This window comes from Ascaphus truei, chromosome 2 (genome assembly GCF_040206685.1).
Source record: "Ascaphus truei isolate aAscTru1 chromosome 2, aAscTru1.hap1, whole genome shotgun sequence".
Classification (NCBI taxonomy): Eukaryota; Metazoa; Chordata; class Amphibia; order Anura; family Ascaphidae; genus Ascaphus; species Ascaphus truei.
In genome coordinates, this window is record NC_134484.1 from 132952605 (window position 1) to 132975919 (window position 23315).

General features: G+C 43.2%; 1 protein-coding gene across 8 annotated transcripts in view; it reads right to left on the reverse strand.

Annotated features, from left to right (window-relative positions):
• Positions 1-23315, reverse strand: part of RBBP8 (RB binding protein 8, endonuclease) — a 70759-nt gene that overhangs the window by 7816 nt on the left and 39628 nt on the right. For 5 of the 8 annotated variants that reach the window (XM_075585170.1, XM_075585180.1, XM_075585139.1 and 2 more), the window contains 9 exons: positions 22843-22949; positions 21244-21341; positions 19646-20495; positions 18514-18640; positions 12207-12298; positions 9822-9930; positions 8626-8802; positions 5781-5853; positions 2000-2096 (listed from right to left, as the gene is read on the reverse strand). In XM_075585170.1, coding sequence (XP_075441285.1) covers positions 2000-2096; positions 5781-5853; positions 8626-8802; positions 9822-9930; positions 12207-12298; positions 18514-18640; positions 19646-20495; positions 21244-21341; positions 22843-22949 — 1730 coding nt within the window. The remainder of the gene's footprint in view (positions 1-1999; positions 2097-5780; positions 5854-8625; positions 8803-9821; positions 9931-12206; positions 12299-18513; positions 18641-19645; positions 20496-21243; positions 21342-22842; positions 22950-23315) is intronic. The other 3 variants (XM_075585164.1, XM_075585167.1, XM_075585187.1) reach the window with 3 other exon arrangements.

Sequence of the window (23315 nt, forward strand, 5' to 3'; positions counted from 1 at the left end):
TTACCATGGCAAGCTCTGTTGTCTGCATGAGTGTGAATAGCAGTGGCCATTTTAACCTCCCAGGGAGCAGAGTTTCAGCAACTGATGCACTATATCCAGAATTACAATTACTAAAGCATGTACACAGGGGAGTCCTCGACATTCACAATAAAATATTTTCAGTTACTTTACTGCTTACAGCAGCCCATAGATCTCAGGTGAACCACAAAATAATTAGAAATGAGACACTTATCTTCTAATTTTTGTAATGTATCACATCAAGAAGATGCGGAACTACATTTCTTTACACAAGTCAGGGAATCCTAGAGGCGCAATACTTCCTTAAAATACTTTATTTTTCTCTATTTAAAACATACATACTGGTGGACCGGTTTCAGAGCCAGTGCGCCTTCACCATGGATAAAAACAATACAAAAATCAACGCTTTTTAAATATATCCAAATTGTACAAAAATACATCAAAATGTGCTATTTGTTTGCTATTGAATGTCCGTATAATATCTCACAATTTGGTTTTAGAAGTTATGACTCCCATTTTGTATAACTGTACTGATATCCCCCAGCGTCCAACTCCTTGAGACAGTGATTATTAGTTTTTAGGATATTTTAATAAAAGGGATAGCCATGGGATCATCATTTGCACCAGATTTGGTAAATCTAATGATAGATTTTATTTGAAGCTCTGTTAGGTTCCAATTAACACATTGTTCTGTTCCTAGATTTATTGAGTAGCTTTTGGAAAGGTTCAATTGAAGATATTATCTCAAGAAGCACTTTGTAAATGAAATGTTGACTTTTAAGCCAACATTCTATTCATTTGTAGACATTATCTGTTAACAGTGGAAATAATTGACATTTCACCAATTATCAAAACCTACGTCAACTGCATTTTCCTTTTAAGATTGAATTCTTTCCATCCATCTCATCTATTAGATAATATACCAGTGGGGTCATTAAGTAGAGCTAAAAAGGTCTGTGATACTCATGAAGAATTTGAATACCATGGTGAAAACAAGGGGTTAATGATTGATCCGTTTATTTAATAATTTTGAGACAAGCAGGAGTTTATGTTAATTGTTCTATTGGGTGTGTTTAAAAAATATTGAATTTGTACTTAATTTGTCCTTGATGAAGGTTGAAACCAGTTGGCCAGCATGTATGTTTTTAACCCTGTGGGTCCCTTATAGACGTAGCTACGTCCTGGGGTCTGGCACTCCGGGGTCCTGATAACATAGAAGCTCCATCCTCAAGGCCCTGCTCGTTTTGCTAGGGGAGAGAACGTTCAGTGCAGAACGCGATCTGTCACTAAGTGGAAGAGAACGTTAAGACTCGACCCCTCCTATGCCATCATCAGTGACACAGCGATGACGTGATCGCTGGAGAGACACCCCACCGACACTCAAAGGATTAAATATGGAATAAATACAAATCTTTAAAATAAGTTGTGTCTCTCCGGGATCCCTTCCCCAGTGTAAAGAAATATATCAGATGGAGACGATAAGGCATGCTTCTTTCCTCTAAATGTTTTGGGGTTTACCGGATATCTCCAGAATGAAAAAAGAAAAAAAAAAGGTGGGATTGCTAAAACGGCAACAAAAAGGACTTTGCAATTGTAAAACGAAAGGAGACCTTTATTTTTCATGACGAGGGGAGCGGATTGCTGCTATAAGCAAGGGGCCTCCCCAATGTATACCCCATGAGGGGTCCACGGCGATCATGCGGCAGCTCTTATGTGCAGGACTGATTAAAACTAAATAGGACTGCTACTAGTTTAGTGGGGCTGCCGTTTTCCCTGTACAATGTTTACGAGGAAGTGAAAATTGACAGCTTCATGTCCGGAAACATGAATTCTACGGTTGAGGGACTGAAAGAAGCTTAAGGAGCCTGCAAGGTACATGGACATGGTCATAAGTGTTTTTACTGGTTGAGAGATTTCAGTTTTCCATTCTGTACAAAGTACTGCATGTCTATAAATATTTATTAGCGGCCTGTTTACTTACTATTTCACATTCCTTACAAGTGTGTCCAAGCATTTTTCTTCTCTCTTCTTTGTTGCGCACAACCTCAATATGAGGAAAATCCACTGCAGGCTTCTTTCTGAAAGTTAAATGAAGTAATTGGTTGTCAGTCAAACAATGGTCTGTTTTGCTTATTCAAAAACTCTATACCAACATCTAATCTTTTAAATAATCCAGGAGCATGCTTTTTCTTGAATACAATTTTTTTACTCCTATATTTTATTAATTCAGTCTGAAGAAAGTTTTCTAAATAGTTTAAATCTTTTTAGAACTCCTGCAAATGACTAAATTCTTACATTGTTTTGGCAAATAAAAATATCACTTGTGAGCACATTTATGTCTCAGGCATGTTCACAAACCTCCCCTTCCCTATCATCTCTTAGCATACACTGCGGTTTCCACTGCAGCCAGGGATTCTGGGTAATGACATGCAAATAAACCCTCACTGTGCATTATTTTATCCATTTTAACATGGATCACTATAAGATCATGCCTGCCATATTAGTTTTTTCAGCACAGCCTGGGTTATTAAAGAAGTGCTTTGCCAGTAAAGCTACTCACAGACAGCCGTTTTGACCCTGTGTGTCTCAGTGTGAGGATGGTTTACTGGCTTTGCAATGTGAAGTACAGTAGTGGTTACAACCAGCTACAAATAAATGTAATGCAAACTTATAGCGATATAAGAAGCAAAAAGTGACGCAGTGCTCATTTTGCATGTCATTACCCAGAATCCCTGGCTACAGGCAAAGCAGTGCATCATAATAGGGGAACGGCAGTGTTGTTGACCTGTGAGACATGTGAATGTGCTCACAAGTGGTATTTGTATTTTCTGTACACTGTACGGTGGAGGGTTTGTGTCACTTTTTTACTCGCCATAACGTCCCTTGCTACATTTTTAAAAAATGTAGGGAAAAAAAAAAAGAGAGATTTACAGACTCTGGAGCCTCCAAATCGTTGGATACTGTTGTACATTTTTACAATTGACATTTAGCCAGGCAATTTATTTGAAATAAAGGAAAGTGGCCAAGACTTAAGAAAAATAAAGTCTGAGGGGGTATTTATAAGACTATATAGAATGAGGCGAGTGGCATCCTAGCTACTAGTCCAGCAACGTGAGGTGGCTAATGTGCAATTTAGTGACAGCCGTGTAACGCATTCTCTGCTATTTTTATCGTTTCAATGCACCACGATTTATAATTTAGTCATTTTTCAAGTTTCAAATCCAAAAGAGCAGCAAACGATACATACAGTACCAGGTATAAAAAATGCACAGATGCGCACCAGGGATTAATGAAAGGTAATTTATTAAAAATGTACACAATACCTGAGGGGATCCAACCCCACCTCAGAAGAAAAGCTAAGCAGCTAAATAGCTCAGTAACACCAGAGAGAACCTCTAATGGTAACTAAACCCTAAGCTGCACAGCATACAGTTTACAATAAAAATTCATATGAAATAAAAACATGAAAAAAAAACCATGAAAACAACCTAACGATTTATAGTGAAACCGCCATAGGATAAAACAACTGGCAAGGGGAGACGGACACTCACACTGAGACAGACAGCAGGCTCGCGGTGTCTGCAAAGGATCCGGATCTCGGCACCGCGAAGATGGAAAACACCGCTGCTGTCTCCTGTAGGCTCCGTCACAGCTTGCAAGCAAACACGCGCAGGATGACCTGTCGTGACCTCTACGCGTTTCGCACCACGTGCTTCGTCAGGAGGTCACGTACAGCGTCATCCGCACGCATTTATGGGCGGCAGCTAATTGGATAGGACGGCCCCCTGAAAAGAACACCCTTTGTGTGCCTGGTTGCTACGATCTTGGAGTAACCTCTAATGAAGGATACTAGGCAACAGGGTGTATTAGTACTCATATAGGGGATGCATGCATAGTATAAAATTCATCATTACATACACCCTTATGAGAATATACAAGAATGTGACCTCTTACACCATATACACCATATACATTTATCACCATGTTCCGTTAATACTGTTAATATAGTATGTATATAGACATGGTGTAAGAGGTCACATTCTTGTATATTCTCATAAGGGTGTATGTAATGATGAATTTTATACTATGCATGCATCCCCTATATGAGTACCAATACACCCTGTTGCCTAGTATCCTTCATTAGAGGTTACTCCAAGATCGTAGCAACCAGGCACACAAAGGGTGTTCTTTTCAGGGGGCCGTCCTATCCAATTAGCTGCCGCCCATAAATGCGTGCGGATGACGCTGTACGTGACCTCCTGACGAAGCACGTGGTGCGAAACGCGTAGAGGTCACGACAGGTCATCCTGCGCGTGTTTGCTGGCAAGCTGTGACGGAGCCTACAGGAGACAGCAGCGGTGTTTTCCATCTTCGCGGTGCCGAGATCCGGATCCTTTGCAGACACCGCGAGCCTGCTGTCTGTCTCAGTGTGAGTGTCCGTCTCCCCTTGCCAGTTGTTTTATCCTATGGCGGTTTCACTATAAATCGTTAGATAGGTTGTTTTCATGTTTTTATTTCATATGCATTTTTATTGTAAACTGTATGCTGCTTTTTAGCTGCTATTTAGCTGCTTAGCTTTTCTTCTGAGGTGGGGTTGGATCCCCTCAGGTATTGTGTACATTTTAAATAAATTACCTTTCATTAATCCCTGGTGCGCATCTGTGCATTTTTTATACCTTGTTTTTCAGGGTGCCCTCCCCCCTTCTCAGGGGGGTTCACCTTCAAGTAGGAGCTTCTGGGGAGACGCTCTATGTGCATGCTGCAAAGGGACTATCCACATTTCTATACAGCACGAGCGCTGAATATCCTGCCTTTTCTACTTTCAAGATACATACAGTACCATTTCACACAAATGACTGCAGGATTTCCTAACGCTAACCAAAATAAGGACCGAAAGCTACAGTCATTTTGTAATTGCAGTAATAAACGAATATTTTAAAGCACCCCAAAACATTAAACACAAGTACTTTTAAAATACGTTGTTCTAACCAGTTTATCTCAAACGACCGGGTTTTGAACTGCGACTACTATAGGTTATTTATTTATAAAATGTTTTACCAGGAAATAACACAAAAAAGGCACCATGGATTCTATAAATGCAATCATTTATTGAAGCCAAATAAAGTGGCTGTCACAGCAGTGGCCACTCCTTAATACCTCTCGTTTTCAATTATGTCCTGGGCCCACCGTTATGATGACAAATACATGGTTACATTAAGTGAACAGTATAAAGTCATTGCATGAACAGTTTAACATTTTGTCTTAGGCGTACAAAACAGTTACAGACCAGATTAAAATGTAAGACAGCTTTAGTTTTTTAAAGCTGCAGTTCAAGCTGCCGTTTAAAAAAAAAAAAGATATATATTTTTCCCATTCAATGTGTGCATCAATACAATCTGCACACTGACAAGTGATTAGCTGAGCTGCAGATCGATCCGTTCTCCTGTAATAGATCGCTTGCTGAGGGTTATTTAATTCAGTTCTTGCACAGCATTTTGGGCAATGTAGTCCTGGAATATGATTGACTGGGCAGTTACTAGATACAATTGGTTCACTGCTAGAGAGAGGGCGGGGCTCAAGAGCCAGAGCCTATCAGAAAGGGAAGGGGCTGTCACTTTGGAAATACTTAATACATTAGAAACATTGAAAAAGTCTTTAAAACATTTTTTTTAAATGCTACAAGTATTTTTTCTCATTGTACAGAACTGATTTATTAAAAAAAAAAAAGTAGGATATTGCTTGAACGGCTGCTTTTAGGTTACCTTTCAGCACTCTGAAAATACGGCTCCACAAATGCCTTTTGCTTCTGGTACACCTCTCCTTTACCTTCATTCTCTGCAAGAATTTAAAAAGAGATGGCTTTAGAACAAGGACTTAAAAATGTATTGTACATTATAATTCACACAAAGCTTTGGGAAATGGACTCACCAAATACAGTAGAAGATTCTTTGATCAGGACTTGGCCACTAAAATGTTAGAACTGGAAGTCTGATAACATTCTGTCTGCACCAGGTCCTAATTATACCTAGGGATTCCAGACTTGGGGTGTAACCGTAAAACTCCGCTGCCTGATCATCTTGCACGTCCGGTTAAACCCGATCAACGTTAAAAACAAAACATTCGCATGAAGCATCATTTCCTATTGGGATCTACCTCTTGTAGAAGCCCACCACAGGTAGGAGGGAACACGGGAGTGTATGGAAAAAACTAGAGAAAAGTTCACAAATGAACACCAAATTCAAATTGTGTCCCCTTTTATCCGAAAATCATTAAAACAGAGAAAAAAACATTTAAAAAAAAAAGAAAGAAAACGGAAAAAAAAAAGAAAAAAGAAGCCCAAAATCTAATTTCCTAATTATCCATCCACAGGGGAATATATTCTTACATGCTTTAAAGCCAGACCAGAACTAATAAAGGGAAATAATCAATTTGTCACTTCTACAAATCAGTGGTAACATTTTTTTATTTTTTTTAAGCCGAAATCCTAATATATAATGTAATCTAAAAAGTTATAGCTCTGAGACGACTGTAGCCAAGTCCCCTTAGACTACTAATTCTCTGGCCCCTCTGTAAGTCCCAGTAAAGAGTGGGCAGTGTTGGGAGCAAATCCTGCAAGGTTGTATTGTTATATGTGTGTTACCTAATAAAGTTCAGGAGTAGCCTGGTATTACAAGGGGGCCTATGACTGATAGGAGGCCAGCTTACAAGCTACTCCTCTGGGAAGGAGGGGGTTTCCCTCTAGAGGGTAGAGTAAGGGTTCTGGGAGTTAGTTCTGTGCTGCCCTCCCTGCTATGAGAATGCAGCAATAAGTCTCTCATGGACAGTAGTGGGCTGAGGCCTTGCCCTGTTAGGGGGTAAGGTATGCCGTGGAGGGGTGCTCAGATCCTCAAGCCCAGGGTACTGTGTTCAGGGAATGGAACCTGTAATATCTATGATGTGCCCAACAAACCCCAGTTATACCCTCTCTGGTGTGGTTTGGAGTGTGAGACCATAAGAAGAGTTGCCTATGATGTTCATGCTGGCTGCACCAGGATCCTCTAGGGCTGGGGGCGCTGCGCTGACCGAAGAACCATCCCCAATAGCCAGTCCTGATGCCTCCCTATACCACTGCGGACATCTCAGGCCTTCTGTTCTACCTCACAGTCCCTGAAGAAACGTTCCGTTTCGAAACGTGTAGGACAAGGTTTACTAGTGTTCTAGCCTCATACTAGCACCCTACTGCGCGACTTTGACTGCTTGTGAGTGGCGCCGAAATCCCCGTAGTGACGTCACGATCCAGGAAGCGCTTCACACGGAGGAGAGTGCTGGCGCCCAGCTGATGCCAAAGACTGCCCTGCTGAAGCACTGCAGGAATCAGCATCTCCCAGGAACAGCAGAGGTTGTGCACCAATTTCAATAGGACCCTGCAAAATCGAGGACAGCAGCAACACTCCTGCAAGGACACCCTTTCTGGTCTCCGGAGGCGTTGGGTAAAATATCCCGAAACTGCTCGTTATTATTGTATTTGATGTACGCAAAATACTCACCCATTTATTATATATGTCAATAATATTTTGTAATGCACTATGAGCGTTGTGCGCTGTGTCTTTTTTGTATCCATAAACCGGTAGCTGTATGATCTCACTTAGGCTGCGCTTATAGTGCCGGCGACGTCGCTTCAAAACAAATGCATTGCCGCCGTCGTGTGTGCTTATAGTAAGTATGGCTGCAATCGGTGGAAGTCATCTCAATTTGATTTTTCCAGGGTCCGCAGCCTGACGTCGCCGGCACTATAAGCGCATCCTAAGGGTGGGGGAAAAGGTGCTGCACGACTATTAGTAGTATGTTTAGGAAAAGTGGGAGAACGGTAGCAGTGCAGATCACATACTACATACACCTGTTTAAGAAGTGGGGTTGCCTCACACCACTGTTAAAGCCGGGTCAATTTTTGTTATTGCATAACAGTTGCATCATACCCCACTCATATTTTTATATGAAAATCACTAACAACTAAGAATATTACCCTTCTCTTTGAACCCTCCTGTGAATTGCAATTAAGGGCCAAGAGAAGATGACTTCTTCAGTACAACCAATAGACTATTAAAGTTCTTTGGTTGGGTGCCTAATAATTAGTTATTATTAAAATAAGTTAAATCTATTTCGTGTGAAAAAAAAAAACAAAGAACAATGGTTTCATTCATGGGAATGTGAGTACTGTATTTACCATGTACAAATAAATTAATGGTAGAGAGATGAGTTTTTGCATGTGCCAATTTTAAGACAGAAGTATTGTGTAGCCCACTTAATCTCACAATGATCCTGGATGTCAAATTCTACATTCCCAAGATTACAAAAATAAAATAAAAAAATAATCTACTCCATAAGCATTCATCTTCATTTTCCGATCTGGTACTTGTCGGCCGGCAGGAGCTATCCGATGAATTAAAGCTAATCACCCTAAAAATCTTCACTAAATCTGATCTCAAGGTGACTTCTACCAGCGCCCCGACTTGCTCATGTCAGACTGCAAACTTTTGAGGAAAGATCTTCTGCGCGCCCACAGACTCAACTAATTACTGTGTGAACAGGTTCCAAAAAAGAAAATCCGATGGAGTATTAGCTACTGACCTCTTTCTTTTCCCGTTTTTGTGGTCAATTTCTGTTTCAGTGCAGACACCTCATCCTCTTCCTCGCGGTCAAACCTCTGGGAGGGATGCTTTTCTTCCAGGTACGATGCATACTCGCCACACTCCGTCTTGTCAAATATTTCCCCAAAGCTGTCATCCCGCTCGCTGCTTTTTTCTGCTGCAGAAAATAACAATCAATCACTTAATCCTATTGCTGCTAGTACGCACGGAATTGCAGGCCATATACAGGCTGTACAAGGGGTAATGCACAGTATAGGAAAATGATGGACGTCACAAGCGATAGCTTTTTCTTGCACTCTATTTTGACAATTTGCTCACACAAGTCTCTGGGGCGTGATTATTAAGAAACCTGTAGCATTGCCAGAGGTCTGAAATGATCAACACTGAAGAAGAGTGAAAAGAAAGCAGTGCGACATTAGATTTCTAGTACATCTTCTCACCAAGAGGTCGTACTAACCCCTATGATACAGTGCAAACAAAGTACTCGCTGCCTTACACAGTTATAACTGGCAACTCACTGCACAGAATTGTTGTTAGTGACACTAAACACATCATTATTTTTAATTTCATGAAAATGTATGCAATTGGCATGCCAAGGTCTAACAAAAAGTTACCATACTAGATCAGCTTCTGCTTTTCCCCAGACTGTGGCTTCGTAAAGGACTCCTCGTTAAAAAAAAGTAATTTAATGGTATTTTTTAAACGCCTTGGTAGCTAGCGATCCTGTGAAAGGCATTCCTGGTTAAAAACAGGGTGTGTGTTTGTTTCTGAATGTCTGAGGATGCAGAGGGCGTCCAAGCACCAGATGGGACTTCCGGTTGTTGCGACTGAAGATATTTTTGTACGGAAGTAGTGAAACTTAAAACATGCAGCTCCTCTGAACTAATGCTACCTTAAATAAATGACTGGAATGGAACAAAATTATATTTATTTCCATGCAACCAGAGGATAGTTAGGACAAAAACACTGATGTCCAGGTAAGATACTGGCTCTTACAACGCAATCGTTTTCTCGCCATCTGGCCAATGGGTGCTTAATCCCAAAAGTTTGTACGGTGCTGGATAAACATTTAAGAAGAAAAAAAAAAAAAAAAAAAGGGTCCCACATTACTGTACAGTATGTGAATGGTATGATAACACATATACATACATACATTACATACATACAGTGACTTACTTGGACTACCTATGTCAATCTTCTCTTGCTTTTTCACCTTGGATAACATACTTTCACTAACATATGTGTAGTCCATATCATCGATCTCTTGCTTTGTCGGGCTCCCATCCTGACCAAATAGAAAAAGGAATTTGAGATTTTTAGAGATCTTTTGCAATAGAGTTTAGCCGATTTATTGTATGACTGCATAATGCACAAAGTGAAAGCAGTGGCTAACTGGACATATGCACGTATATTTAATCAATAAATTCAAGAAATACATCACTCAAACCAATGGTCTGAAGCAATTAACAGCACACAAACCGTGAGTGTTCAGGAATTTTATAATATAGTCCAAAAAAAAAAATCCACCAACTCTTCGGTCCTGAGGAAAGTGCTTTGTACAGGACCGAAAGTTTGGTTTTTGTGGACTATAATCTCAACACTCAAGATTCGTGTGCAGTATTCATTTCTTCAGCCCATAGGTTTGGACACACACAATAATATTTAGGGAAAATATATTATATTAAACTTCTCCCCTATATGTTTTGGGGCTGTGTTCAAGTTGGTACAATGGTGCATATATGGTGGCAATGCATCGCGATTGCTGACCTACAGAAACAAATCTACTTCTTTATTGATATAGTCCCAGGCTTGTCCTTGATTCTGGGCCGGCTCTGCTTAAAACCACCACTTCTCAATGTTTAAAAAATAAATAAATAAAATGACAAGTCGCCCAATCTGCTGCAATGCCTCCTTACTGAAGCGACCAGCTCTACATTTAGCTCAAATCGAGAGAGGAGGATACCAAGAGATGGCCAAGGAGAAGCCACCGAGCTTCATCAATGTCCTTTCCCAAACATAGGCTTGGGGCCACTGATGTAGAACAATCGCAGGAACAAAAAAAGTAAATATTGCTGAAAAGGTAAATACGACCTAATAACTGATCGTTTTATTATAATGACCCTTGAGGTCTTGCGACTTTACTTATTCCTCAACTATGACTAGTGGTCTCTTAGAATATTTTTTTTCTGAGAACTTATATGTCCATAGGGAATTAGAAGGCCATTCCTGTTTTAATACATGGGAGCAGTTTTCGCCCTCACGGCAATGCAATTATCTAACCCAGGGGTGAGCAAACTTTTTATGCCGAGCCCCACTTTTCACCCATGAAATTTCTCGGGCCCCCCCTGCCTGATGTAATCAAAATCACATGAGAAAAAAAAGCCTTTATTAAACGGTATACAATGTAAATACAAATATATATAAATTAACAGCTCGCGCTTGCAAAATTAGGCTGTGTCCACTCTGCCACTGAGAGCGGTGACATCACCAACTCTCCAAGCATGAGCACAGGGTGTCCAGCATAATTTTGCAAGCACGAGCGGGGGGGCATGGATCGGGGCTATTTCTGTGTGGCTGTGTATGTGTGTGCGCGTGACTGCTGCTGAGCGCGCTTCAAAGTCAATTTTGTTTGTCTCCCGAAGCACCAAGCTTTGGAGACCGTACGCCCCCCAGTTTGCGCACCGCTGCATTTAATCACAAAACACATACACACAATCACAACACAGACACAACACACTCTAATATCACAACACACACACAATCACAACCAACACAGGCACAAAACACACACACCACACACAATCATAAGTCACAGACTTTCACCTGGGGGAGGAAGTACTACTGTAAGCCTGCTCCTGTCCCCCATGCTGCGGAAAACTGGGACAGGTAACACAGGAGGAGGAGGGGATGTCTGTGTGCAGGGAAGGAAAGCCCCGCCCCCGCAGCAAGGCCCCGCCCCCTCTGCAAGACAGAGCAGAGAAGCAGCCTCAGCACGGAGCTTCTGGCCGCCCGTGCACAGCTCTGCCCGCCCCCAGGTTTCCCCGCACGCAGCCCTCGCCCCCCCTAAATAATCTTGTGCCCCCCCAAGGGGGCGCCCCCCAGTTTGCGCACAGCTGATCTAAGCTGCCGATGGATCCGTTCTCCTGTGATTGATCGGAACAGATCCTGCTTCCAAGGGTACGCAATATGGCTGCCTGTTTCCAAAGAGGAAGTGGTGTGGCCTCCTTAACAGTAGCCATAGCAACCCAAGGACGCTGAATAGATAAAAAAATCATTTAAAAGGCCGAAGTGGAGAAAAATTGCAGTTCGTATCTAATATACACAGCCAATAAATGTTATAAATGAAATGCTGCTTCAAGTTTTAGATTTATTTTCTCGCTCTCCTCTCTTACCCCAATAACTCCCCGCGTAAACTCAAGGGCACTAATACCTGTACAGCGTGTTGATTAATCCGTTCAAAATTCCAGACTTCTCTTTTTTTCTGTACCTCCTCATATATGTTTTAAAATAACAATTTGAAATAAACAAAAATGTGTTTAATTGCATGTTAGTTTTTTTTACCTTGGTGTCTATCATAGTGACGTCCATTTTGTACTGGGAAAGGTCTGCCCCTGGATCAATGCTCCACTGCATGTTATCCAGAGAATGCTTGCCTAACAAAATACAAAATAATCATTATTGCAAATTTTGTGTTTGTATTTTAAAGAAAGACACTAAACAAATAGGATAATCTAAACACAAAAGATAAACTTTTGTTATTTTAGTACATTAGGGGGGAAAAAAGGGGAGGGGGCAAAACACGGCATCACCCACATCTTCAGTGAGTTCTCACAGCAAGTATTCAATGTAATGTTTGTGTATGAGGAGGCAACGGTGATCTTCCTATAGGAAGAAGTTGTCAGCACCATCCTTTATAGGGGTTTGTGAGGTGTCTCCAAGGGGTTCGCCAAAAAAGAAAAATGTAATGGTAGATACTAGGCAGGATAGTGGGTTCCTGAGCCTGTGTGGGGACTGTGCACTTAGTAGGCCCCAGACTGCACCATAGGGTGGAGTGGGTATAGCTGTTGATCACAGCAGGAGCTTCCAAAGTAGCTTCCCACAATGCTTTGCATCCACAGCAGCAAGGCATTATGGGGTGTTACTTTGAAAGCTCCAGCAGTAATTGACCGCTACACTGTCCATGCGGTCTGCTCACACTGAGGTGCAGTTTGGGGGCTTAAGTTTGTGTTACCCCCACGAGCTCAGGACACTACTGACTCGACTCGGTCAAAGAGTTTTATTAGCAATAGTCTGATGAGTAGGCAATAAGGTTTTTTTTAATTAAGTGTTTGTGGAATAAGCATTTTCCAGCAGGGGGTGCACAATGTACAACATTTACATGTAGCATTACAGCTACTTTTCAAGGGCTCTTTAAAATACAGAGCACAGAGACATGCTGAAATGCACCCACTTCTGGTCAACCTTATCCAATGCTTACTCAGCGTAACAGGATATCCATGCGGGAAGAGACGCGTCCCTTGTCACGGAACACTTGCACATCAGTATTCTTCTCACAAAGCGTACAATGTACAATGTACGCTATTATTGCAGTTGCTAGCAATTGGATGGACTAGTAACATATTACAATGGGCATGCTTTGGATATCAGGTATAATGCTCTATTTAAATGCTGGTTCTGGGGTCAGAGGAAAACAAAAAAAAAAAACAGTATTAACGTCACTCCGTGCACAAATACTTTACTGCGACTGAACATTGAAGTGTTAGATGAAACTTCACTGTGCCCTATTAATGTACCAGGTAAGGGATGATCTGGCAGAAGCGGTAGGCCAGGTCGAAACGGAAGTGGAGCCCCTGTCTACTTTTGTTTCCATCAGCTGGGGGGCAGTGGCGGCCATGTGATCACAGCTGAAGCGATCACTACCGTAAATGCCAGAAGATTTAGTGCTTACCGCTGGCGTGCTGAGGCGCAGGGAAAGCGGGTGCTTTCCCTGGCCTTGCGGTTGCTTGCCCTGCGCGCCGTCAGGGGGCATGCCAGGGGCGGGCCAGTGGCATCCAGAGCTGGTTCGCCCTCATTGGGTGAACCGCTCACGTGACCGGCCTGTCGCACCGGCAAGCGGGGAAATTTTAATATTCCCTAAGACCTGCGCTTACGCGCGCTTGCGGAAGCGTAGGCGAGCCCCTACTAAAGCCGCTCTAATGGCGGCTGTAGGGGCTCAGTGCTGAGCGGAAGCGCGCATCTGCTTCAGCAAGCAAGCAGATAACATGGCCGAGGCCTTAGTCAACTTGGCTTAGCTAAACATTTTACTTCACTACTATGCGGCCATGTGCCCCATTAAGCAACATTTTTGCTGTTGTGACATAAGCGAACCACAGGTGTATGTTAGTACTAAAATGTGGCCTGTAATAGGCCTACAAAACAGCTCATGTATATCATAACAGTGAAATCAACAGAATGATAATACAGGTAAACCCCGTTATAACGCGGTCCTCGGGGTCCACCCCGTGTCCACCGCGTTAGTAACGGGGTCGCGCTAATTAAAAAAAAAATGGCCGCCGCGCGCCTGTTCGGGAGGGAGGGAGGAGGGAAGGAAGGAAGAGGTGTCCGGAAGCCCTACATGCGGGCCACATGCCTCCTCCCTCTCCCTCCCTCCCAGCCCCCTCCATCTCCCTCCCAGGGCAAAGGGCCGTGCCTGTTAATTTAATACAGTACAGTATATGTTAAAAAAAAAACTGCACCGGCACTGGTCTCCCTATCGACAGTGCCGGTCTGCCGGAAGTCATCAGCTTCGGCGCGAGAGGGAGGCCCGGGGAACAGGTGATCAGCCGCCTGGACCCCCGCAGCACCAACCCCCCCATCCCCAGCACCGTCACCTCCCCTCCCCCAGCACCATCACCCCCCCTCGCAGGACCGGGCCCTCGCCCCGCCGTAGCGCAGGGTCGTCCTGCCACTCCGCCGCAGCGCAGGGCCCCGCCACCCCCACACAGCACAATGACGTCCCACCCCCCGCCCCGGGCCGTACCGCCAACCTACCCCCACCTACCTGCCCCCCGCGCTGCACCGGGCCATCCCACCAGCCCCCGCAGCATCGGGGGCCCCCGCAGCATCGGGGGCCCCCGCAGCATCGGGGGCCCCCGCAGCCATCACCCCCCTCCACCGCAGCACCACCCCCACCGGCACGCAGCGCCCCCCCCCCTGCAGCCACAGGCCTCACCAATCATCCCCAAGGTAAGGCTGATTTATGTATATGTGTATTGGGAGGGGTGTGTGTGTGTGTGTGTGTGTGTGTGTGTGTGTGTGTGTAGTGTGAGCAATGAGCAGTGTGTGTGCAGTGTGTGCAGTGTGAGCAATGAGCAGTGTGTGTGCAGTGTGTGCAGTGTGAGCAATGAGCAGTGTGTGCAGTGTGAGCAATGAGCAGTGTGTGTGCAGTGTGCAGTGTGAGCAATGAGCAGTGTGTGCAGTGTAAGCAATGATCAGTGTGTGTGCAGTGTGTGCAGTGTGAGCAATGAGCAGTGTGTGTGCAGTGTGCAGTGTGTGTCAGTGTGAGTGCAGTGTGCAGTGTGCAGTGTGAGCAATGAGTAGTGTGTGTGCAGTGTGTGTCAGTGTGAGCAGTGTGTGTGCAGTGAGCAGTGTGTGTGCAGTGTGTGCAGTGAGAGTGTGTGCAAAAAAAACCTAAAACGCGTTATAACCGAATTGCGGTATAACGAGGCGCATTATAACGGGGTTTACCTGTAGTTACATAGCAGATGAGGTAAAGAGCAATGAGCAGTGTGTGCAGTGTGCAGTGTGCAGTGTGAGCAATGAGCAGTGTGTGCAGTGTAAGCAATGAGCAGTGTGTGTGCAGTGTGCAGTGTGTGTCAGTGTGAGTGCAGTGTGCAGTGTGCAGTGTGCAGTGTGAGCAATGAGTAGTGTGTGTGCAGTGTGTGCAGTTTGCAGTGTGAACAATGAGCAGTGTGTGTGCAGTGTGTGTCAGTGTGAGCAGTGTGTGTGCAGTGAGCAGTGTGTGTGCAGTGTGTGCAGTGAGAGTGTGTGCAAAAAAAAACTAAAACGCGTTATAACCGAATTGCGGTATAACGAGGCGCATTATAACGGGGTTTACCTGTAGTTACATAGCAGATGAGGTAAAGAAGACATACATCCATCAAGTTCTACCTATGCTAAATTTAGACTACAGATACTTTATCCTATATCCATACTTACAGTATATTGGTCCAGAAGAAGGCAAACAAAAACCCGTGACATATGATCTCTCAAAGGGAAAAACAAATTCCGTCCTGACTTGCCAACTATTGGCAATCAGATTACTACCTGGATCAACATCCTTCCCATGTTTACTTATTTGGTATATTCTTGTATACCTTTCCAAAAAGATATCCAACATTTTTTTTAAAGATATCTATTGTATCTGCCATTACAGTCTCCATGGGTAATGAATTCCACATTTTAACTGCCCTTACTGTAAAGAACCCTTTCTTTTGTTGCTGGTGAAATCTCATTTCCTTCAACCTTAAAGCAGCAGTTCAAGCTGCCGTTTAAATTATTATCATCAATACAATCTGCACACTGACAAGTGATTAGCTACGGTGCTGATCGATTAGCGAAGATTCGGCTTGGGGGTTCACTAAATCACAGTCAGTGCTGCAGATGAGTACCCATGATGCAAAGTTCTGTGTGGAAGATCATGTAACCAGGTAGGCACTAGATACAATTGGTGCACTGCTAGAGAGAGGGCAGAGCTCAAACAGGGGTGTGCCAGAGCCTGTTTCAGAAGAGGAAGGAGATGTGACTTTGTAAATGGTTGCAATAGAAACAAAATTGTGTGTTACATTAGAATACATAAAAATGTCTTCAAAAATTGTTTTTTTTCCTCAAATTTTTTTTTAAAAAAATGCCACAAGTATTTCTCATAGTACAGAACTGATATATTAAAAAAACAAAAAAAAACACGTAAGATATTGCTTGAACTGCAGCTTTAATGTATAACCATGTGCCGTAAGTACTGCCCTTGGGATGAATAGTTTTTTTTGAAAGCTCGCTGTATTGTCCCCAAATATATTTGTATATAGTTTTGATATCCCCTCCTAGATGTAAACAAATTTAAAATCAGCCAGTCTCTCCTCGCAAGTCAGATTTTCTATCCCCTTTATTAATTTGGTGGCTCTTCACTTCACTTTTTCTAGTTCCATCAGGTATTTTATGGAGCGCTGCCCAAAAGTATACTCCATATTCAAGATGCAAGATTCAATTTATACAGTGGCATAATTATGCTCATTTCCCCCCATCCCACATTTACTTGCATTTGCAGCTGCCCGACATTGGGCACTATTGCTAAGCCTGCTGTCTACAAGCACTCCTAAATCCTTCTCAATCATTTAATGTGTAAGTTGCCTGTTTATTCTTGCTTCCCAAATACATAACCTTACATTCGTCTGTATTAAACCTCATCTGTCATTTACCTGCCCAAGTTTCCTGTCTATCCAAGTCCTTCTGGAGGGAAATTACATCCTGCTCTGATTTTACTACCTTACGCAATTTAGTGTCATCAGCAAAAGATGGAGACTTTGCTTTCTATGTCAACCTCAAGGTCATTCATAAACAAGTTAAAATAAGTAACAGATAAACGATGTGTTTCAGAATCAGAACACTGTTCTTCTAACAACTTTTCTCAGCATTTAACATCGCCTTACTAGTGCAATAATCAAACTTCTGATGGGCATAGAATAGAAAAGAATATACTCTTGATTTAGCACTACAGATTACAATATTAGCATGAGCGAACATTTAAAAAAAAATAAAAATAAGAAGTGTTTCTTTAACTTATTTGAGGGGTGCATTTTGCAGTCTTTTGAAGTGTGTGTTGCTGGTGGTAACGTCACCATGTTTTATTGTTGAGCATGTGCAGACATTTACTCCCACAATTAATTTTTATGAACAATTTTTGTTTAGGAATTTGTGTACAATAAATGTAAATATGTAACAGAGTGCTCAGTGGGGCCTCATTTTTTTTTTTCCCCCAAAAAAAATTATATTTAGTTTTGAGTTCTGAGCAACGCCTGCATTTAGGGATTAGATTACCCTCTGATCATTTTGGACAGAACGTAGTTTTTCTTCTATTTTTGTTTCAACTATGCTGCTGTGCATTATAACACAGAACAGCATTTATTCCATCACAACACGAGCACAGTGCACAGCTTAGGAATGGAACACAGTAGGAATGGAACACAGAGTTCGGTTCCAGCTGTTACAGATACACTGATCCTTTCACCTCCTGTGTGTCAAAACAGTTCTGTTCTATTACTCATGAGGTGTAGACAACTGTTCATTTCAAATCCCAAACAATAAAGTAGTAACTGCCATGAATGGTACTAACTCACAGCAACTTGAAAATATGGGTTAATAATAATAATAATAATAATATGTTCTTGTATAGTGCTGCTAGTTTTACGCAGCGCTTTACAGAGACATTGCAAATGTTTTATTCTGCTTAACAAAGAAGAAAAAAAAGAGGAAATCTTTGAAACAATACAGAGCTTAACACATTTTCTTCACACTACTTTAATCATTGTTTATACTGAAGCACAGCAACAACCAGGTTATTCATTTTTTAAGCCAATGGATGTTGCCACTTAAACAGGTCTTAAAAGGCATCCTGCTCAGGGTTTTTCTTTTAAACCCTCCAACTCCAAAGGACCTCCTGGTTCTGGAAATACTTATCATCAGGGAAGGTGCTACAAGTAGTGTCCCCGCAAGGGGAAACAAAATGGCAGTTTAAATCTCCCGCAATACATGGGCAAATAGGGACCCGCAAAGGGGGGGGGGGGTTCAGAGGGCACAGGAGAGAAGCTCTGCTCCTTTAAACCCTCTCTCTTACCTTGCTCATTATGCAGTGATATGATTTTGGTCAGCATCATACTGGGGTTTGGTTGGAGCACAGATGCCAGCTCACAGCCTCTGTGCACTGGTCTAGTTTTTCTTTTTGGCTCATGGGGGCCTCCAATCTGAAAGAAGGTATGAAGCCCATAACAAAGTGAACCACAAGAGAAGGCTACAGCATAAAGTTAGACGATGTAGCAATCAAGCAACACACACTAAGGCGAGTTGTCTATTGCACCATTGTCGGTAAATAAAAAATGATATTTGTTGCCTTACAGCCCATACTGATTGCATGTTAACAAATGTATGTATCGATCCCCTTCTTAGAAGATAGTGTGACTGCCAGTGTATCCCGATTTGATGAGATCTGCTAGGCTGCTTGCATGACTGGTGGCCCACTTGAAATTAATAGAAACTTTGTCTCCCCTTGAAAGGAGTAGACTATTTTAATCTTTAAATGGCCCACTTTGCTTCATGCTTTTGAAGCAAAGTGGTTTCAGGCTGCAAAATGGTAACAAACCTGCAGTGCCTGCAGCCAGTGCTCCTTATTAATCCACTTATCTCAAAGCGTCACTTCTTACCAGGTAATTCTGCTGTGGAGGATTTTCCACTTGAAGTGGTAGTGAAGGAACATTTAGCATTGTGACTGCACGTCTGCACCTCAGAATGGCGACACATGACTACCACACATAGAGGGTTATTCCTTAAAAAGCTCAAATCGGGCTGATCGGGGCAATATAGCATGAAAACCACCACTGAACCCGATGTGCGTTGCCGTGCGAAAGTGCCCCCCACTGGCATGATCACAGTTTAAGGATTAACCCCAAAGTACATTAACCCAGGGGGGGGAGGGCGCAAACTGAGGGACGCAACATTTTCTACAGGGGGGGGGGAGGGGTGGGTGCCGCGATTACAGAGGCCCCGCACTCTTCCCCACATTTAAATTGGTTGCCGGGGAGAGTGTGGGGCCTCAGTAACGGCCAATTACCGTCTCTCTCTGGCTTCTCCTGACGGGTCGCCATAACTACGTGGCGTCATTTCGTCAAATGACAAAACGATGACCGTGGCCAAGACTTAAATAGTTTGCGCACCCCTGCATTAACCAACACACATATAGAAAGTTCATCCACCTCCAAGTCTTCAAAAAGCTGGCTGTCATGTTCAGCTCCTTTATCTCCATGCGTGCTGAAGGCATAATGATCCCCCTTAATTGGGACAAGTGCTTTCTCCGGCCCCTCATGCTGATGGGGATACTCGCTTGAGTCTCTGTGTACAAAGGAGCTTCCCTGAAAATTCCTGAATGCAGAGGAGTTACTTTTGGGGACCGGCTTCAAGGCTTCCTGTGAAACAGCTTGCTTCCCTTTGTTTGCTGTGCCGTCATGACTTCTCTCCTGAGGGTGCAGCCCTGCGAAACGATCAGAGAGGTCTAGGGGCTTGTCCAGAGAGCTCTCTCTGGTGCCTGTGCTAGTGCCGCTTTTGAAGGGAATATTATTTTCCTTATTGAATGATGTCGTCTCACAGCTGAACTCGCCCTCGTTCTCTTGCTTCTTCCTCTTCACACACCGGCTTCCTGCCTGCTTATGCAGCTCAAGCCCGAAAACGTCCTTGGCCACCAAAGATTCATTTGTGCTGATGACACTGATGGTCGATTCATTTGGGCTCCGCTTCAAGGCAACCTGCCTGCTGCCTGAAGTCTGGCTAATTGCAGAGTTAGTGTCGGTCCCGAGGCGGAGTGGAGCCACCAGGGCCACATCCTCCGATTTTGTCTGCATTTTGTGCATTAGGAAATCCGATGCTTTGCTATGATATTGGGTCTTCAAGCTACTTTTAATTCCGAGGTCCAGGAGAGAAGGAGAAGAAGAACTGGTGTCCATTTCTGTGTTGCTCCCCATGTTTGCAGTAGCCGCCCCAAACACAGGAGAAGATTGCTGCGTGGCCCATACCATGTCATGATGATTACTTGGAGACGCCTCTGAATACCTGGATAAAGGAAAAAAGCAACAGTAAAATCAAGCCAGACTCAGCTCATGTGCTGATATTCAAGGCCTGGGCAATGTGAAGTATACATTTGCTGATGCGATCCTTATATTTCCTCAAGTATCTCTGTAGAACAACTACTGAACCCTTTTTATTTTATTTTTTAAGCGCTCTTCAAAGACTGGTCCTATTTGAATGATCTCCAACACGGGTTAATTAGCTAAATAAATGATCCAAGGAAACATCTACATGTGATGTAAAAATGCAGATGGAACAGAGCATAATAAAAGGACGGTACTGTATTACCCTGCATCTAGAAAAGAGGTGCTCAACTCCGGCCTCAATACACCCCAACAGGTCAGGTTTTCAGGATATCCCAGCTTCAGCACAGGTAGTTCAATCAGAGGCTAAGTCAAAGACCGAGTCACCTGTGCTGAAGCTGGGATATCCTTAAAACCTGCCCTGAGAGGGGGGTGGGTCTTGATCACTGGAGTTGGCGCCCTTTTGTGGATTTGGGCCTTCGCGTTTGTACTCTTGTTCCTGCTAAAAGCTGAAGGTGGCCCACATCTACAGTGTGGCCTAACCCATTAAGTTAGGAAGGGGATAACTGCATATTGCTCGGGGTTTGCAAAGAATTGCAGGCCAACAAGGGGGCAATTAATACTCAAACATTTTTGCTACTATTGTTACTTTTTCATTGACTAGTCATAATCGCGGTACAGGTGTAAGGGTATCATCACACTGCACTTACTCAAGCTGGATGGGTCTCGGGGAGTGTTCTTCATGCTTCTGAGGCACAGATGTTATGGTAGCATTGCTTCTAGGATGACCGAATACATTCTGGGATTCCTAAAAGCACATGTCGAGGCCACACAAAAAAATAAATAAATAGTGAAAGGTTTTCATACTACACTTTATAGATTAATTCAAGACCGAGATTAAAACTGGTCAAATACCTCAAAAATGGTTTGTAGGGCAACCACCTGTATTTTATTTCTATCAAGTTACAACAAAATAAACTTAATCTGATATACATCTTCCATCTCAAACTTCCGGTTCTATAAGTTTAATGCAATCATTTCAATGGGAAGTCCATGATTAACAAACAAAAAGTTGATCCATCAGATATTTTACTTTTCAAGCTGTTAGAATTAGTTTCTTTCCCAACATTTTAACAAACAAAAAGAATCCATGAAATTACCTTAAAAAAAAAAAAAAGAAGCATATTGTAAAAAAGTTTTAATGATATTTCCGATGCAACTTTACCTTATTATCCTATTACAGTGATTGTATTTTGACAACCTAAGCAATTAAAAGGAGTGCATAAAAGCCTCACGTGACCCTCTGTGGATTTTATTCAGCCCGAGGCTACATGTTGCTCACCATTAGTACATGTGTGTAACGCAGTGGTTCCCAATCTGTGCGCCGCGGCGCCCTGGTGCGCCAAGAGGGGCGCCGCGATTATCCTCCCCACCATCCCTCCGATTATCCCTCCCCACCATCCCTCCTTAATGCCGGCCGGGCCGCAGGGGATTGGCTGCAGGCCAGAGGAAGCCGGGGGCCGGGCTTCCGCTTTGTGCAGAGCACACAGTGAGTGTGTGTGTCTGCCTTCCTGCTCCTGGCTCCTCTGTCTGCGCGGTGTTCCGTCCCCTTCTGCCCCGGGTGATAGGAGAAGGTGGGGGGAGTTGTACATTTGCCTGTCCTGGCGGTGGGTGCAGGGGGAGGCAAGGAGCCGCCGGCACGGATTTCCTGCCTTTCCTCCTCCCCCCCGTCACTCACATCCGTCGCTGCCAATGCTCTCCACTGTGTGTGTGTGTGTGTGTGTATGTGTGAGTGTGTGCGAGAGTGTGAGAGAGTATGTGAGTGTGTGTGTGTGTATCTGGGTGTGTGTATCTGTATGTGTGTGTGTGAGTGTGTGTGTATATATCTGTGTGTGTATCTGTGTGCATCAGTGACTGTGTGCAAGGAGCTGCCTGCACGGATCTCCTGCCTTTGTCAGATCTCCTGCATTGTCAGAGTTATAAACTAAACCATATCAAAAATGAAAGAAAAAAATATATATTAATGAATCAGGAAAAATAAAAAAGGATTATTACCAAAAGGGACCTCTTGCCCATCCCAAGCCCCCACCCCGGTTGTTTGTTTTTATTTTTTCTCCTTTTTGACTATACCTATTAATATTGTTAAAACTGTACTAAAGATACAGTAGTATCACTTTTTATTGTTTTGATTATGGTGGGGGCTGCTTCCCCTTCCCCCCTATCCTTTTTTCTGTACCCACGCCCTTCCCCCATGTTATCCAAAAAAGAAATAAAAACTGTTTGAAACAAAAAAACACAACTGTGCTCACATCACTTACAGACTCCTCGTGTGCATCAAGACCAAGTGTCTCTGCAACAACAGCAGCCAAGTTGAACACCGGCTTCTCTGCAGCAAAGCCGCCTCTTTCATGTCTAGCTGTTTAAATAATAAAAAAAAAAGGAATACAATTGCAGACCTGAACTCTTATTCATTGTGTCACCCACTTTACCATTGCCGCACTCATCGTCTTAAAACAAACATCTCTTTCAATAGGATCGCCCTGTCACAGTTTAGAAATGTAACTCACGACAGCACCATTTCAATCAAGACTCGAGAAGTGAAGCAAATGTTATGCATGGAGCAGATGATACATTTGTTATTTCAGACCCTTGTTTTAAAGTTTGAGAGCTTTCAATTACAATTAGTGGGTAAGAAAAGCTCGGGGAATACATTTACTTGACCAGGCTGTTTGTGCTTGTGGGACACACAATGCAGTGGATGTTTTTACGCTTGTTTGCTTGA